Source organism: Aethalodelphis obliquidens, unplaced genomic scaffold, assembly GCF_003676395.1.
Source record: "Aethalodelphis obliquidens isolate GAN/ISIS:26980383/991018 unplaced genomic scaffold, ASM367639v1 scaffold43, whole genome shotgun sequence".
In the NCBI taxonomy this organism is placed as follows: domain Eukaryota; kingdom Metazoa; phylum Chordata; class Mammalia; order Artiodactyla; family Delphinidae; genus Aethalodelphis; species Aethalodelphis obliquidens.
The window spans coordinates 12,605,076-12,621,316 of record NW_020837987.1 but is presented as its reverse complement, the minus strand read 5'-3'; the positions used below and the strand labels follow the sequence as shown (position 1 = coordinate 12,621,316).

General features: G+C 48.9%; 1 protein-coding gene across 9 annotated transcripts in view; it reads left to right on the top strand.

Moving 5' to 3' along the window:
- Nucleotides 1–1,917: 1,917 nt before the first annotated feature.
- ZC3H4 (zinc finger CCCH-type containing 4) overlaps nt 1,918–16,241 on the top strand; it is a 43,280-nt gene continuing 28,956 nt past the window's right edge. For 2 of the 9 annotated variants that reach the window (XM_027079964.1, XM_027079956.1), the window contains exons 1-2: nt 1,919–2,458; nt 2,582–2,747. In XM_027079964.1, coding sequence (XP_026935765.1) covers nt 2,587–2,747 — 161 coding nt within the window. In that variant the 5' untranslated portion in view covers nt 1,919–2,458; nt 2,582–2,586. The other 7 variants (XM_027079958.1, XM_027079961.1, XM_027079959.1 and 4 more) reach the window with 7 other exon arrangements.

Below are 16,241 nucleotides of genomic sequence, written 5' to 3'. Positions count from 1 at the left end.
CTCTCCGTGTGTTAAAAAAAAAAAAAAAAAAAAAAAACCCTTTTTTGGACAATTTAGTTATGAGCATGTGCCAATGTTTTATTACAATGATGCATGCAAGGAAAAAAGGTCTCTTGTAGGCCAACTGAAACATTTTCTCTTGGTAAGGTCATTTTATAGAAGAGAATTGTTAAATAACCCTATTAGACTACAGATTAGATCCAGGAAGAAAAGATGATCCAGTTAAAGATAGCAGATTCTTGGCTGGCAGTCAGCTGACTGTTAACTGGGTGGGCCACTGATTTCCCAGAAGTTTCATTCCATCAAAATTCAATAGAAAATGGCTTAATCATTTCACTTTATCAGGAATGCCAATTTCTTCCCTGAAGGAGGTTGTAAATCACCCACACGAAGAGCTTGTGTCCCAGACCAGGTTTGGGACATTTTAAATTTTATAGTAAGATTAATATAGCGGGTGATCTGGCACCTCTGTCTCCAGGATTTTGTCTGTTCCTGGAAACTAAGTCGTCCTTGCCTTGTTTCAGGGCCTGAAATAAGCTGTTTCTTTTGCCTGGAATTATCTCTTCTTCATGTCTCAGCTTAAACAACCCTGTCCCCCAGTATAATAGGAGCCCCCCTTACTCTTCAACTTAGAGTTTCTTTCCCCTGGGGCATTATCAGTTTTTAAGCTCCAAAAAGAAACTATGTTCCACTCGCCCATTACAGGACTTGGCACTATACAAGGAGCTCACAAAAGCATCGAATGAAGATCCTCTCTTGTAAACAGGACTGAACAGAATTTTTGCTGGGGGCAAGAGCCAAGTACCTAGACACCGCGAGGTTCAGTCTGCACCGATTAAACAGGCAGCTTGGACTTCCCTGGTGGCACCGTGGTTAAGAATCTGCTTGCTGATGCAGGGGACACGGGTTCGAACACTGGTGCGGGAAGATCTCACACGCCGCGGAGCAACTAGGCCCGTGCGCCACAACTACTGAGCCCGCGTGCTGCAACTACTGAAGCCGGCGCGCCTAAAGCCCGCGCTCCGCAGCAAGAGAAGCCAGCGCAATGAGAAGCCCGCGCACCACAACGAAGAGTAGCCCCGCTCGCCGCAACTAGAGAAAGCCCGCGTGCAGCAACGAAAACCCAAAGCAGCCAATAAATAAATAAAATAATTCTCACTTTAAAATTTAAAAATGGGCAGCCAATAGTAGCTCCCCTTAGTACAGTTGTGAGGATCAAAAGATTTTACGTTTTTATACTCGAACCCGGTTAGTGCTCCCATGTCCGGCATTTAAGATCTTCCACCTACTAAGCAAGCTCTAGGTTCTTAACTCCCCCAAAGCACTACCAAGGACCGCCCTCCCCGCCCACCCGCACCGCCCAAGGATAACATCATCAACCCAGGTCTCTAATGATGTCATCTCCGGGCCTGTTCTGCTTCATCCTCCGGAAACCTACAACTCCAGGCACCCGGTCTCCAGCCTTCGGTTATTTTTTTCTCTCCATAGCCCGAATTCCTTCTTTCCCATTCTCCCACCTAAAACTTTCGACTCTTCCCGCCTTCCCTCAAGGTAGCAATTTTCGGTTCTCCCCGCTTGCTCTCGAGCGAATTCCTCAAAGTCTTTTACTCTCTTAATTAATCGCTTCACTAGCCCCACACTTCAGCTCTTTCCATCTAAATCCTATTACCGCCGCCGGGCGTCAGTCGGCTGTTTCCGCCTCCTGTCACCCACCCTAGACACCGCCTTCGCTTCTTTTCGGATCACCTCAGTTCCTTGTTTTTTCCCAGTCCCGATTCGCTTCGGCTATTTCCGGCTCCCCGGGGCCTCCCATTCTTTCTCTAGCCCCACCCCCGTTAACAACTTCGGCTCTTTCCGCCTCTCGCGATCTTCAGCTCAGCTCCTTCCGGCTTTTTCCGCCTTGCCTCGGCCTCACTCTCTCCCTTCGGCTCTTTCCGCGGCCCTTCGGGAGAGCAGTCTGTGCCTCTCTCCTCCACGTGACGCCGCCTCCGCCTCCCAGTTCCCCCTCCCACCTCGCCCTTCCTCCCGCCTCAGCCTCTTGGCACGTCCGGGCCCGAGCCGCCATTTTGTATGAATTTCTGACTGCGGCGGGGGCCGGGAAGCCGGGGCACCAAGGGCCGGCAGACAGACAGTCGGCCTGTCTCTGCGGCCCGTTTCCTTTTCCTAAATTACTTTTTTTTTTTAATCGCCCTCGCTCGCTCTCCTCTTTTCCCTTTCCCCCTCGCTTGCTCCATTGCGCGCGGCCCGCGCTAATTACACCGAACTACCCACCAGTGTCCGTGTCCCCCGGGTCTCCCACTCCCGGGCCCGCAGCGGTGTGTGTGTGGGGGTGCTCTCGCCCCGATGAGGGCCCCGCGCCTGTGAGCGAGTGACCCCAGGGGCGGGCTGCGGAGAAAGCAGGCGGCGAGCGGCCCGCTGAGGCCTAGGCCGCGCGGCCTACGCGGAGGTCGGCGCAGAGGTGATTCCGACACTGAAAAAATATATACCCATTACTATCAGGAGCCCTCAGAGCTGAAGTGTGCCCCTCCCGCCACGCCCAAGCAGTCCTTTTTCGTGCATTAACATCCCCTCCCCCCCAAAGGAACTATGGAGGCCGCGCCCGGGACCCCCCCGCCGCCGCCATCAGAGTCGCTGCCGCCGCCATCGCCGCCACCGCCATCAACGCCTTCGCCTCCTACGTGTTCCCCCGACGCCTGCCTGGCCACCCCGCACCTCCTCCACCACCGCCTCCCGCTCCCTGACGACAGGTCAGGCCCCCGGCCCGGCCGGGGCGGCGTCCCCGGGGGGAGGTTGAGGAGGAGGAAGAAGGGGGGCGGCCGCCATATTGGGCCGGGCCGCGGAGGAGGAGGAGGAGGAGGAGGAAGGGCGGGGTCGGTGGGTGTCTCTCGCTCGCTCGCTCTTTCTCACTTGCTTTCTCTCCCGGCCTCATGCGTTTCCCCCCCCTCGCGGCGCTCGCCCGCTCTCCCTCGCTCTCGCTCTGTCTTTTTTGGGCGCCATGCTGAGGGGAAGGTGAGGAGGCGCCCCCCGGACCCCCCGCGCCCGCCCTGGGGAGGGGGCGCCGGGGGCGGGGGGGCTTCGGAGGCCCACGGGGGTCCTGGCTGCCCGTGCTCCCGGAGCTGGCAGCCACGGGCCCGCCTGCCCGTCGCCTGGCTTCGGGGAAGGGAATGGGGGAGGGGCCCCCGGACCCTTTTGGGGGGGATCTCGAGCAACAGCCCCGCTCTTAGGGGTTTGGAGTCGGGGGGGTGGCTCCCAGAACCCGGCAGTATCCTTTCTCCTGGGGGAGGTGTGCCCTGCCCTACTTGGAGAGGTACCCTAGCTTTTGTAGGAGGCAGGAAGTGGGGGTTCGTTAATTTCTTTCTCCATCCTTACGGGGGGGTCCTTTCGGTGGGGGCCTCTTGTACTTTTTTTTTGGCGGGAGGTGTTTCCTAGCTATTCTCTAGGGGGCAAAATTGGGAGGATCTCTCGCCCCTTTGGAAGCCCCTGCCTCTTTTTGGGGAGAAGACCCTTCCCCATTCTTTCCTTAAAGGGAGGGGTCCTCCTGATTTTCGTAGGTAGGTGATGCGTTTATTGGCGGGGGTCGGGGGGGAAGCTGGTGAGGTTTGGTTTCCCTGCCTTGGAGAGGAGAGGAAGTTGGTCCCCTCTTTCTCGTGGGGTTCCCTCCTTTTTCGGGCTAAAATGGGGCGCCATCCCTTCCGGGAGAAAAAAAACGAGGTTTCCTTGTGCTTTGGCAAGGGGTGAAAGGCAGCGCCCCCCTCCCCTTTATTAAGTGCGAAATGGGCTCGCCCCATGCCCTTCTCTGGAGGGTGATAAAGGGGCCAGCCCGGCGCGTTTCAGCAAGAGGTTGGGGCCCCATTTACCCTGCGTCAGCAGAAGGTTGGGGTGCAGGGTTCGCCCACTTTTTTGGTGGGGCAGGGGAAGAGGTGGCTAGAGAGTGGATTTGGAAATCGTAGAAGGGTTTCAGCCGGCAGGAAAGTGAGTCTTGGAGGGAGTGGGGGTGGGGAGGGGAAGAGAAGGCGCTGGACAGATGGCTGCCCCGTCGCAGCCCGGGGCTGGGGAGTCGCAGAGGACCCTCCCTTAGACAGGGGTCTTAGCTAGGGCTTCCCATGCCAGGCACCACGGCCCCTTCTCCCCACTCCCACCTCCCCTTTTCCCTTTCTCCTTCACAGACCATACTTTGCCTTTTAAAAGAAATGCCACCCACATTCAGAGACACAAGTGCAGCAGTTTGGTGAGCTTTTACAAATTTTTTTTTTTGTTTTGTTCTGTTTTGTTCTAATTAAATGTATCGTCCTGGGAATCGCAGCCCATCGCAGCCTGACTCCAGTTCAAGGAAATAAACAGATTAGCAAAGGTCTGTTCGCTAAGCCCACGTTGGGCTTCCGGGCCCCCTCTTGGGGGCAGGTGCATTACTCAAAGGTGCTTACACGCTTTATTCGACCTCTAAGGAGTTCTCTTATGTCAGAAGTGTATGTCTTACAATGGGTTGGGATGGTAAGTAGCCTCTTTTATTGAGTAATTCAATTATCTCCCTCTTTTTGTCCCTTTCCTGCCTGCCTTCCTCCTCGCCTTTAGACCAAAGTGATGCTTGAGAGCGTGAATTTATATGTTCAAATCAGGATTCTAACCCTGTTGAGCCCTTTTAGACTTGCACATCCTTTTCGATGTTTAATTTTTAAAATTTGATGTACACAGTTTTCTCAAAAAAGAAAGTGTATTACTGTAACATGACAAAAACCTCTGTAAAAGGCCCATATGTTTTCAAGCCCTTGGTATCCCTCTTGCCATTTCAGTCCATTGCTTTGTCTCCAGCCTTCATCTTTGAAGAAAGTGGATACTTCAAGTCCATTTGTAGGAGACGAGGTTACTGAATTTGGTTTATGATGCTTGCGTGCAAGTTAATGTTCTCCCTCCCCTCTGCCCCAGCCGCCCCAAAAAGATTGTGGTTCAAGTAGATCCAATTTTCTCATTTGACTCCGATGTCTCTTATGGTGATGGACGTTTAAATTAAGCAAGTCATTTGTAAAGTACTGTTTAAGCACCAAATCTGTAAAGTGTGTCAAGCCTCAGTTTCCTCTCCCCGTCTCCACTGTTCCTTTGTTCGAAAGCACATGCCTGACCGTGAAAAGTCGATGCAAACGTGTTACACGCCCAGCCATGGTGGAGAGAACACTTCCTCCGGCCCCCAGTCCCCCCTCTCCTACATGTACAAGGAAAAAAGAGCAACAGAAATGACTTGCAGAACCAAACACTACTTCTGATGTGTTTTACAAGCATAAGTTCTTCCGTTAAAAGACAAAACACGTTGAAGTTCCATTTTCCCTCTTGCCCACTTTTGGTCCCTGACATACTTTGTTAGAGAAAACTTTTTAACACACAGCCCTCTTCCCCTCCCAAGATCCTGTTTCCTTTTTTCCATTCTTAGGAGAAAAGAAATTCACCGACATTTAGATGAGGAAACATGTAAACTGCAATTCAGTGGGCCACTTGTTTTGTTCTTCCTCTCGGTATGTTCACAACTTAACTGCTGTGAAGATCTTAGGTATGTAAAATCATTTGTGGGAGGAAGAAGTGTCCACACAGTCCAGTATTCCTGCAAAACAATGTCTGAAGCACAAACTGAACACACTATCCAGTGCGCAGGGTCAGCCGAAAATGAATTGCATTTATTTGAAGTTTCCCATCCTTTGTAAAATTTCTCCTCCAGGAGCCAAGTGCAGAAACTGGATGCTAACAGATGAACCTTCCAAGTGACAAGGGCTACTAAGTGTAGAAGGATGCTTTTTTAACTTTACTTTTAAAGTGAAATGTTAAGGAAATTGCCTTTCTTTTATAAGTGAAAATTTTAGCAGTCATTAATGTTAAAATATTTCCTCAAGCACTTAAAAACGCTCAGGCATATCAACACAAGGGTTTATTGTTTTTTCCTTCTCAAAGGAATCTCATCCATCAAATCCAAGAAGCCCCAGTAATTATGTCAAAGTATTTCAGTAGTCTTTGTTTTTGAAATGTGACAGTACTACCTTTTCCCCCTCAAACTGATGTACCAGTATTAGTTAAATTTCATATTAATGGATGTTGCAAAAAAAAAAAAAGGGTGTCACTCAGAATCCCTGATTTAACAGCAGCTCTTATACACTTGTAATCTTTAAAATTTTTATGTTCTTTGGGGAGAGCTTTAATCTGAAAGCAAATAAAAATCTCCCAGTAGAAAGAAAATTACTTGTGACCATGAAAACAGTTATTCTGGTCCTAAACCCCTTTATATTTTTTATTCCCCTCAAATTTGCTCTTCAAAAGAAAAAAAATGTGATTCCGCAAAAGGGCTTTCTAAATTCATCATCTGTACTATCTCCCAGATAGGGTTTCGATTTGCTCTGAAGGTTTAAATTTTTGATTCTTAACAAGCCGGAGTTTTCTTAAAGTAGAGCTAGCTATTTTAGAAAACCACTAGTATGGCTTTGCCTCAGCCAGGAAGGCTGATCCCAAGGGAAAGTTGTTTTGCACCTGAAGAAATGAAGGCTTTCCCAGCTGCTGACGGGCAAGTTAGAGATGAATGGTTGCTTCTGAGTTTGTGATTTCCCCTCCAGTTGAATGTAGACAGTTTCATATCGGGCTGGTTCAGTTATTTGTTGTTGAATAATGCCTCTACCTCCGCTCCTTTCTTAGATCTTTTCCCTTCCCTGATGTGCGAAAAATGGATGTCTCAGGGTTGCCTTACTTGTTGTTCACTTCTGTTACATTTTTGTGGTTATCAGGTTCCTAGAACCATCTTGTTGTGTAGGCCAGATCCAGTTACGATAAATAACCTCTATGGCGAAAATCACTAATGAAACTATTTCCAAGCCTCTGTGGGTAGCTTCAGGTCCAACCATATTCCAGAGAACCTAATTTTGGTCCCTGCAGACGATATTTTCTAGTACCAGAGTGACTGGTTCTGACCCAGCTTAGGAGGTTAGAAGAAAATAATTCAGAGCAAATAGGAAGTGAAGTGGCTGAGTTTCTAAATGAGCAAGGTGCTCACCTGTACCTTGGTAACATAACGACTGACATAATAGGAGGAAAAAAAGGATTGTTTCTGAGATTTCTGGCGGTTGGTATTTAATAAGCTGATTCCAAGATCCGTAGGAGCAGTCTGCTCATTGGTGGAGGGGAATCCTGTTAAATGGTTTGAGATCGGTTTCAGAGTTGGAACCTAATGGAAAGAGTGGAAAAGCTGCCTGTTTGGGTGGCATATAAAGTTCATTTGAGTAGGTTAAGGTAAACTGAGATTGTTTGGTATCATGGATTTGGCTTTCCAAATTTATCGGCTGAGTCTTTGCTGCAGGCCTCTTTTGCTTTTGATAGTTTATGAAGATGCAGTCTTGAAGACATTGTGCAAAGTTTTTTGCCTGGAGTTAGTAACAATAGGAGGTTGTGAGAGCAGTTCTTCAAATTTTTTTTTTAACTTATTTATTTTTGGCTGCCTTGGGTCTTTGTTGCTGCGTGTGGGCTTTCTTTAGTTGCGGTGAGCAGGGGCTACACTTTGTTGCAGTACATGGGCTTCTCATTGCGGTGGCTTCTCTTGTTGCGGAGCATGGGCTCTAGGCATGTGGGCTTCAGTAGTTGTGGCTCACGGGCTCTAGAGCACAGGCTCAGTAGTTGTGGCCCACGGGCTTAGTTGCTCCGCGGCATGTGAGATCTTATCGGACTAGGGCTTGAACCCGTGTCCCCTGCGTTGGCAGACAGATCCTTAACCACTGAGCAACCAGGGAAGCCCATGAGGGCAGTTCTTAAAATACATTTCTGACCCTTAGTCAGTTGATGACCAAGATGAAGACATGGCCTCTTAGTTGGTGTAGATGTAGTTGCATCCTGCTTTGGGAATAATTTTTTTAGTAGTACATAGGTTTGCTCAGAGCATAGTTTGCTTCTGTTGGCCAAATTGCTCTGGGTAGAGAATCTTTCTTGTTTTTTTATTTTTGTTATTTTTCATCTGTGTGAACTGGTGACTCAGCTCGCTATTTGTAAGGCAAGTGGTGACATCTTTTGAATGTTGGAGGTGGCAGCAGGATATGAAGGAACAGCGTGGGTTTGGAGGCAGATGAGATTGTGTTCAGTGTGCAGTGGCCACCGAGGATAAGGCCCTCCTCTCGGGGCATTGCGGTCAAATGGGCATATGCAGAACACCCACACAATGCCTGGCATTCAGAGAATCTTGGTTTCTTTATCTTCCTGCTGTCCCTACTAGAGAAAAACTCTAAATAGAATTTACAGTCTGGTGTATAAACAGAGGTAAGAATAACATCTGTGTTTTTGAAGGAAGTCAGTTTATCTTTCACTTCTTGGGTTTCTGGTCAGCAGTTTAATTGCAAGGAGCTGATTGGGGTTTCAACTAAGTGGAAGCCATCTTAAGGCATTTCTTGCTGGCTCAGTGTCCTTATTATACGATGCTGCAACAGTCATGCTTTCTTGAGCTGTTGGCTACCTTCCCCTGCTCATCTTTTGCAATCAGAGTCTGAGTCAGGGCTACGGCCTTGGTAGGCCTCCTGAGACCAGGGAAACCAGGGCTCTAGCACCTCACCCACTGCTAACCAGTCACGTCCCCTTAAGTAAGTCCTTTACCCTCACCAGAGTCCGAGAGAACACGGTCTGTCCCGGCTCCAAGATTCTCCCACCCCTTGGTGATTCGGCTGCGTCAGTTAAGGTTTTGTTCATTCAGCAGCCAGGCTTGTCTCGTGCTTTTCTTGGAGCCGAACAGTTTTCGGAGTGTTCAAGGAGCCCTTCTCTCCTCGGGACTTCATTTAGAGTTGGGCAGAAGTTGGTACTGCCTTTACCCGGCCTCATGTTACCTTCCCGTATCTGCCCTGCCTTCTGCCGCTTCTGGCCACAGTGAGGCATGGTTGCTGCTACTGCAGCTCCTGGTACCCAGCTGCAGAGTAGATGCCTTGAAAATGAATTGTAAGAGTAGGCTAAGTGGCTAGATCCCAGGAAGAGCCGTTAGAGAAACCTTGGCTCAGCAGCTTAGCTGAATTCCAGGCTGGATCCCTTGTCCCTGTTGAGTGATCCCAGAAAACCCTACACTTCAGAGCCATAAAGCTTAATAGAGCCTGGATGCTGCCTGCTCCTTCCACACCAGGCAGGCCCAGTTCTGGTAGAGAGATGGTGGGGAGTGGTGGCTGGCTGTGGACGTGGGTGTCAGGCAGACTGGATGTGCCGCAAGGGTTACTCATCTCTTAGGTCAGTCTCCTGGCCTTCCCAAAGGTGTGACCTCTTGGGCATTGTCATGTGAAGGTCAAAGATTACCTGCCCCAGGGGCCGTCTGAGTGCTTTTCATGCATTAACTCACCTTAGTCCTGCTGAGAAACTGAAACAGAGGTGAAGTCACTTGTTGAAGGTCACAGGGCTGTTGGGTGTGGAGGCAGTTAGAACCCAGCCAGCCTGTACCCAGCCCTGAGGTCTATACCCAGAGGCCGTCCTGGGTCTGGCACAATATCTCTCAAACTGCAGCATGCAGGCATTAGTGGGATATAAGGTCCATTTATTGATTTGCCTCCTGTATGTGGAAAACAAATGGAGGAGGGTAGAAAAAGCAGAGTACCGCAGAGGTTAAGTGTGGCTTTGTGAAAGTTTATAAGCTGAGTTTTATCGGAACTTTCGTTTAGCTTGTCTGCGGCTACTTTTGTGCTAAACAGCAGAGTTGACTAGGTGGGACAGAGACTCTGTGGCCCGCACGGCCTGAAGTGTTTTTTGCTGCCCTTTGCGCTGGTCTTGTGGGCCTAGTGCCTGGAGGGTGTACGCAGCAGCCACCATCGTTTATCTTTGTTGTGGTGGTGGAGGTGTTGGGGGCAATGGGAGGGGACTTTAAAGTTGTCCCCAGAGAGGGGGGCTGTGCTACTACTGCCCCTCCATGACTTGTTGAGGTTCCATCATCCCTATGTTCCACTCCTTCCAGTGGATGTAGAGGCCCACACCCAGTCTTTTGAACCTTTAAATTGAAGGGATGTGCATTCATTAGAAGGAACTGAAGACCTCTTGAAGCCCGGTGAGGAAATGGATGGCAGCTAACACATCCCTTCTATGGCCCGACCCAAGGGAGCTGGGCCCAGACGTGAGTGTCAGTTGGCTAAACCTCCACTGCAGGTGGCTTGGATTATTGCCCTCCTCATTTTCCTAACAGACACCAGGGCTTAGGTTTCCTTGGGACTCCAGGCCCTGCCATTGCACGGGGCACCAGAGCAGTCCCCGGAAGCACAGCCTTTCAGCGACAGAGGCAGCCCCTGGCTGCAGCCCTGAGGTTGCTGACTGGCAGCCACGTTCATCTGCTCAGTTGGTGCATCAGTCACATAGGGGCTCTTGTCATTTATCCTCTGGTCTATCAGGAAGCCCTCGATAAACACCTTGGTGAATGAGTTTGTGACCAAAGACAACCCCTCAGTGACCTATTTTAGAGTTTTAAGTGATCCAGGTTGCTGCCTGGGAAATGGTCCAATGTCTTTGTTGATGAAATTGACAAAGAGGGTGTGGATGGCTGAGATTGATGCCTGTTTGTGTAGACCATATCCCAAGCACCCTCCCAGTCTATACCTGGCCCTGTGCTGGGCCCTTGGAAACTCAGGGATGAGTGCCAGCCTCTTTCTTCTCCACCCTCCAGGAGCCCACCGTTGACTGGAATATTTGTATACAGATAATTGCATATATGAACAAGAAATCTTTGCGTCCTAGGCCAGGTCTCTTTTAAGAGGAAAATGTTAATACTTTGTCTTGGCTGAATGGAACCAAATTGATTCCCCTGAAAAAATTATAAACAAGAAGTCTTAGTTCACAAGTTTCATGGTTCGATTTTCCTTTCTGGAATAATAAAAATCGTCTCTCTTTGGATGAGAACCAGCATCTTTCCAGCTTTAAGCAATCCAAAGCGTGGCTGGCCTGAGAAGGAGGTTAGGAAATTCTTTGTTGCTGCGAAGCAGATTTCAGAGGTTCATCTGACAGGAAAAACTTGGATCAGAGAGATGCCTCTATCAAGAACACGAGCTGTTTTCAGGGCGAGTGGGAGTAGGAGAATAGCTATTTGAGCAAAGAAAAGGACACTTTTGACTCAGAGATTCGTCTAGCAAGCTGGGTTTTTCTTGGTCAGCTTGTTTTAAACTCTACAGAAATGTTCTGCCTAAGAGGTTTGTGTGCTTGGACGAACCCCAGTGTGGATGCCACACACTTGGGAGTGTAGCGATTCTTCTAGCGTTAGAGGACTTTGGAATTTTCCTCCCTTGGATTCATGTTGCTTTCTGTCCCTCTTGGGATAAGTCCTATTTGTTTTTTTGCTATAGGATTCCTTGGACCTTTGTAGGCACCTCTTTTTTTTTTTTAAGACACTATTTATTTACTTATTTTGTCTGCGTTGGGTTTTCATTGCTGGGCACGGGCTTTCTCTAGTTGTGGGGAGCGGGGTTACTCTTCGTTGTGGTGCGCAGGCTTCTCACTGCGGTGGCTTCTCTTGGTGCAGAGCAGGTGCACAGGCTTCAGTAGTTGTGGCACGCAAGCTCAGTAGTTGTGGCTCGCGGGCTCTAGAGCGTAGGCTCAGTAGTTGTGGCGCACGGGCATAGTTGTGGGATCCCACGGGCATGTGGGATCTTCCCGGCAGGGCTCAAACCTGTGTCCCCTGCATTGGCAGGCGGATTCTTAACCACTGCACCACCAGGGAAGTCCCTTCTGGGCACCTCTTATTCCCTAAACTATCCAGATGTCTTTGGGTCATATTTTTGAATGTCCCAATTCCATTCATTTGATGTTGGATGGCCTGGATTGGCTTTGTGTCTTTGCATGTTGATAGTTTTTACTCCTAAGCAGTTATTCTGGGCCAGGTTGGTGCTAAACACTTGATTTACATGGTTTCAGGGAATTCTTTCTAGGAGGATATATATCCATCCTGGAGGTTCCTTTACTGCCTTCACTTCACAATTGAAACAGGGCACAGAGTGTATAAGGAGCTTGCCCAGTGTCTTAGTATTAACTTTGGCATTTTTGCAGTACTGTTTCATTTAATCTCTTTTCTGTACGTGTGTCTTATTTTTTTCCAACTCAAGTATAAATTTCAGGGTGAGAGTTGTTTTGTTTGTTGGCCTGTTTAGTAAATTATTCTTTTTTGGATAATTTCTAATTGTCTCAAGGGTTGAGGTTAAGAGCTGGACCTGGAGTCAGAAAGTCCTGGACTCTGGTTCCAGTTCTGCTTTTTCCTGCTGTGACCCTGTGGGCATATTTCTTCCCATCTTTGAGCCTCAGTTTATTTGTCTATAAAATGGGGATACTAATGAATTGCTACTGCATACGTTTGTTAATGCATTTCAGTGACAGATGTGCAGAAGTGGAGAGCACAGCAGTGTGGTGCCTGGAATGGAAGTTGCTGCTACAGGATGTTAGTAGTGAATATTTCCTATGGCTCTTGGATTTTATAAGACCCTGGGGTGCCCAGGAAGGTTTTGTAGTTGAGGAAACCACAGCAGAGATGTGAGGGCTGGTGGAGGCCCCCACCTTGAACTCCAGCTCTTTGCTAGGGAAATTAACTTTTTGAGGACCTTGATGAGCTCTCTTCACTTTACTGAGAGGTTGTCCCCACCCAGGGCATCTTTTTTATTTTTTAAATTTTTCTTAGGGAAATTTTCTAACATATTTAAGAGAAGAGAAAATAGTGTCATAGATTGCCTTATACCCATCACCAGTTTCAACAGTTATACACGTTTTGTGAATTTTGGTTCATCTCACTACCTCCCCCCATCCCCCTTGAGTATTTTAAAGCACATCCCAGACCTCATCTCATTTCACCCATACATTCTTCAGTATGAATCTTTAACTTAATTTTTTTTAACATAACCACAAAACCATAATCATGCCTAACAAAATTAACAATAATTACTTAGTATCTCAAATATCCAGTCCGGGTTCAGATTTCTCCAATTTCCCCCACATTGACTCTGGCAGTAGGTGTATTCATGTCAGGGTCCTGGCACTGGACAGGCTGTCTTGCTTCTGTTGAAGTGAGGGGTTCGGGCTGCGGCTTGGGCTTCTCCTGTGGTTGGTTTGTGCTTGCTGCTCGGGTGGTGTCTGTGATGTGGGCATGTTGCCATGGAAATGCTGTGATGTCACTGAGCCAGTTATGACCACACCTGAGAATGTTGAGGGGGAGGGAGACACAGTGCTTCTTTGCTCTTGATCTGTGGTTGAAGAACCTGGGTGTAATTACACCGAAAAACATGTGCAAGACCCAGGAAATTTCAAGAATTTCCTGCCTCTAAAAAATCCCTCAATGAGGTTCCCCCCGTGAGTGCTTCACCACGGCCTAAATCGAGGGAAGGTCTCAGGGGCCTTCCTCAGGCATGAGCCCTGAGCCAGTTTTGTAAGGCAAAGGCTCCGTGCCTTCACTCCTAGTAAATGACTGTCCTGCAGGGTTGGATTTGGGGATCCTGGACTTCTGCATTTAGGCCTGTTGTTTAACATGTGAAGAGGCGGAGCCTCCTTGTAATTTTTATAATCTTGTTCCTAATTAATGGGTCATTCAGAGCCTACCCAGGCAATTTGTTGAGAGTTTGGGCAGTTAATGATCATAACCCTGACCTTCACATTAACCTAGCCGCCTCTTGTCAAGGGCTCTCATGATCTTGAGGTAACTGCCACTGCTCCCATGGGTTTTCATCTTTTTTGTTTCTTGCCTGTCTCTTCTCTTTCTCTCTCTTTTTTCTTTTGTAAATCAGGTAGATCCATAAACCCAGGCCCCTTTCAGCTTCCATCCAACTCTCCTCTAGAGGATTTCTGTGTTGCCAAACTTCATTTTTGTAAGGGACCTTTCTCCCTTTTTCCCGGGGCTCAGCTCTCGCTGTGCCTTTTCCTCCTGGTCAGCCACTTGGTTACTTTCTCATACCACCTAGATGAGAGCTGAGGAAGGGGAGATGTCGATTTGTCAGTTTCGTCAGCAGGGTTTATTTGCAGAGGATGGTGGCACAGACGGGCCAAGAAAAGTGAGAACTTGTTGGCCAGCAGTTAGCAGTGGTTCCCGAGGGGAGTTGGCTGTAGCTTCTCCATAGAAGAAAATGCTTCCCAGTAAGCACTGCAGCTGGTTTAGGATTATCCATGTGGAGGTGTGCTCATGCTAGCTGGTTCTTAATACCAATAGCTGTTACTTGTCTGGTACTTACTTTGTGCCTGCCCCCCATGTCAAGGGTTTTATCTGTGTTATCTCGTTTAACCCTCACAACCCCTTGAGGTAGGTACTACACTTATCCCGTTCTGCAGATGAGAAAACCGAGGCTCAGGTTACGTACCAAGAGCACACGCTAGGGAAGACGCAGAGCTGGTTGAGTTACTTGGTCTGCAAAACGAAGCAGGATGCCCAAATCTGTAGACTGGTGGGTGGGCCCAGCCTCCTTTGAAGCATGATGTTTCTTTCCAGTACTGTTTTTGCCAAGCCCATGGTATGTGATGAACCTGACACACTTCTGTGCCCTGTGGAGTTGGCCCGTAGGCATTCCTTAGAATGGGCACCCTGATCTCTTCTTTGACCCAGAAGGAGGAGTTGGCCATCACCAGCTCTGCAAGTGGAAACTTAAATGCCCTGGATGCTTAGTCTAGGAGGCACAAGGCAGAACTGAGCCTCAGCAAGGCATTGGCCTTTTCCTGTTTCCTCCCGGGCATCCATTCCAAGTTGGTTGCCCAGCATGGTTGGTTTCTAGTTCCTGATGTCTCTGGCGGGCCAGCCCTGGTGCAGGCATCCCAGCACGTTGCCAGTCCAGGCTCTGGGAATTTTTTTTTTTTTTTCATTTTAACATTTTTATTGGAGTATAATTGCTTTACAATGGTGTGTTAGTTTCAGCTTCACAACAAAATGAATCAGTTATATATATATACATATGTTCCCATATCTCTTCCCGCTTGCGTCTCCCTCCCTCCCACCCTCCCTATTCCACCCCTCCAGGCGGTCACAAAGCACCGAGCTGATCTCCCTGTGCTTTGCGGCTGCTTCCCACTACAGGCTCTGGGAATTAAGTGGTCTCTGCCCAGGCCGATGCTTCAGGGTTTCTCCTACATGCTTGTCTCAAGAAGGTTTGGCACGTCTAGATTGAAATGATTAGCGCAGTGGGGCTTCCCCCACTTTTCTTGGGGAATCATTTCGCAGTCTATTCAGCATGCTCCCTCGGTATTTAATCCCACTCTGACATGGCTTTTGCTGGCAGTCTGTTCAGTGGCACCACTTAACCCCGGTTGCTATTTTATGGAGGCAGCCTTTGTGCGGTTGTGTCAGTGGCCCACAGGATTCCTGCCTCTATCCCAGTTGGCTTGATTTTCTTTCTTTTTTTTCTTCTGGTAAACAGAGTCTGAAGAAAATAGGCCCTGTATTCATGCAGGACATTTAGCTTGGAATCTCCAGCGTTATCAAGGGGAAACCCCCTCAGGTGACCAGAGGTGGGCCCAGGGCTCAGAAGAGTTGGAGAGCATGGTGGGCCAGATGGTGGTGAGGATGCGCAGTGGGCAGTCAAGTGTCACCATCCCTGCGTCTCCTCTGGTATCCCATTCCCCTTCAGAAATCACCAGGGATTTTTTTTTCTTTTTTTCTTTTTTTTGCGGTACGCGGGCCTCTCACTGTTGTGGCCTCTCCCGTTGCGGAGCACAGGCTCCGGACGCACAGGCTCCGGACGCGCAGGCTTAGCGGCCATGGCTCACGGGCCCAGCCAGTCCGCGGCATGTGGGATCTTCCCGGACCGGGGAATGAACCTGCGTCCCTTGCATCGGCAGGCGGACTCTCAACCACTGCGCCCCCAGGGAAGCCCCTACCAGGGATTTTTTGATGCTGTTTATTTTGCAGCTGCTCCCAACTCCAGGGGAACAAAGTTTCAAGTATTCACTACCCGGTTTGTAAAAAGTTGTAGATTCTCACTGAGCCCACATCTGCCTGGTTAATATGCCTGGGGCTGTTAATATAGATAATGCAGAGAATTCCTCTTTGGCTAAAAGTCTTTGAAGGGTGGTTTTGGATGCTGTACCTCCTTGCCTTTGGAATGAAAAGGCATTCTTCTGGAGCCATTCTTGAGGATGGTTGAAGCTCTTGGAGTTGCTTGTATGGTCTTTTGTTCCCCCCTCCCGCGAGTGTTAGCAGTGATATGTAGCAGCAGGACAGGGGTGGAGGCCTCAGCTGACCCTGGGCAAGACCTTTGCTGGCCGTGCCATGGCATCCTTGCCCGTGAACGTAGAGGTGGAGGAGTGTTTGTGGGTGCCAGCCT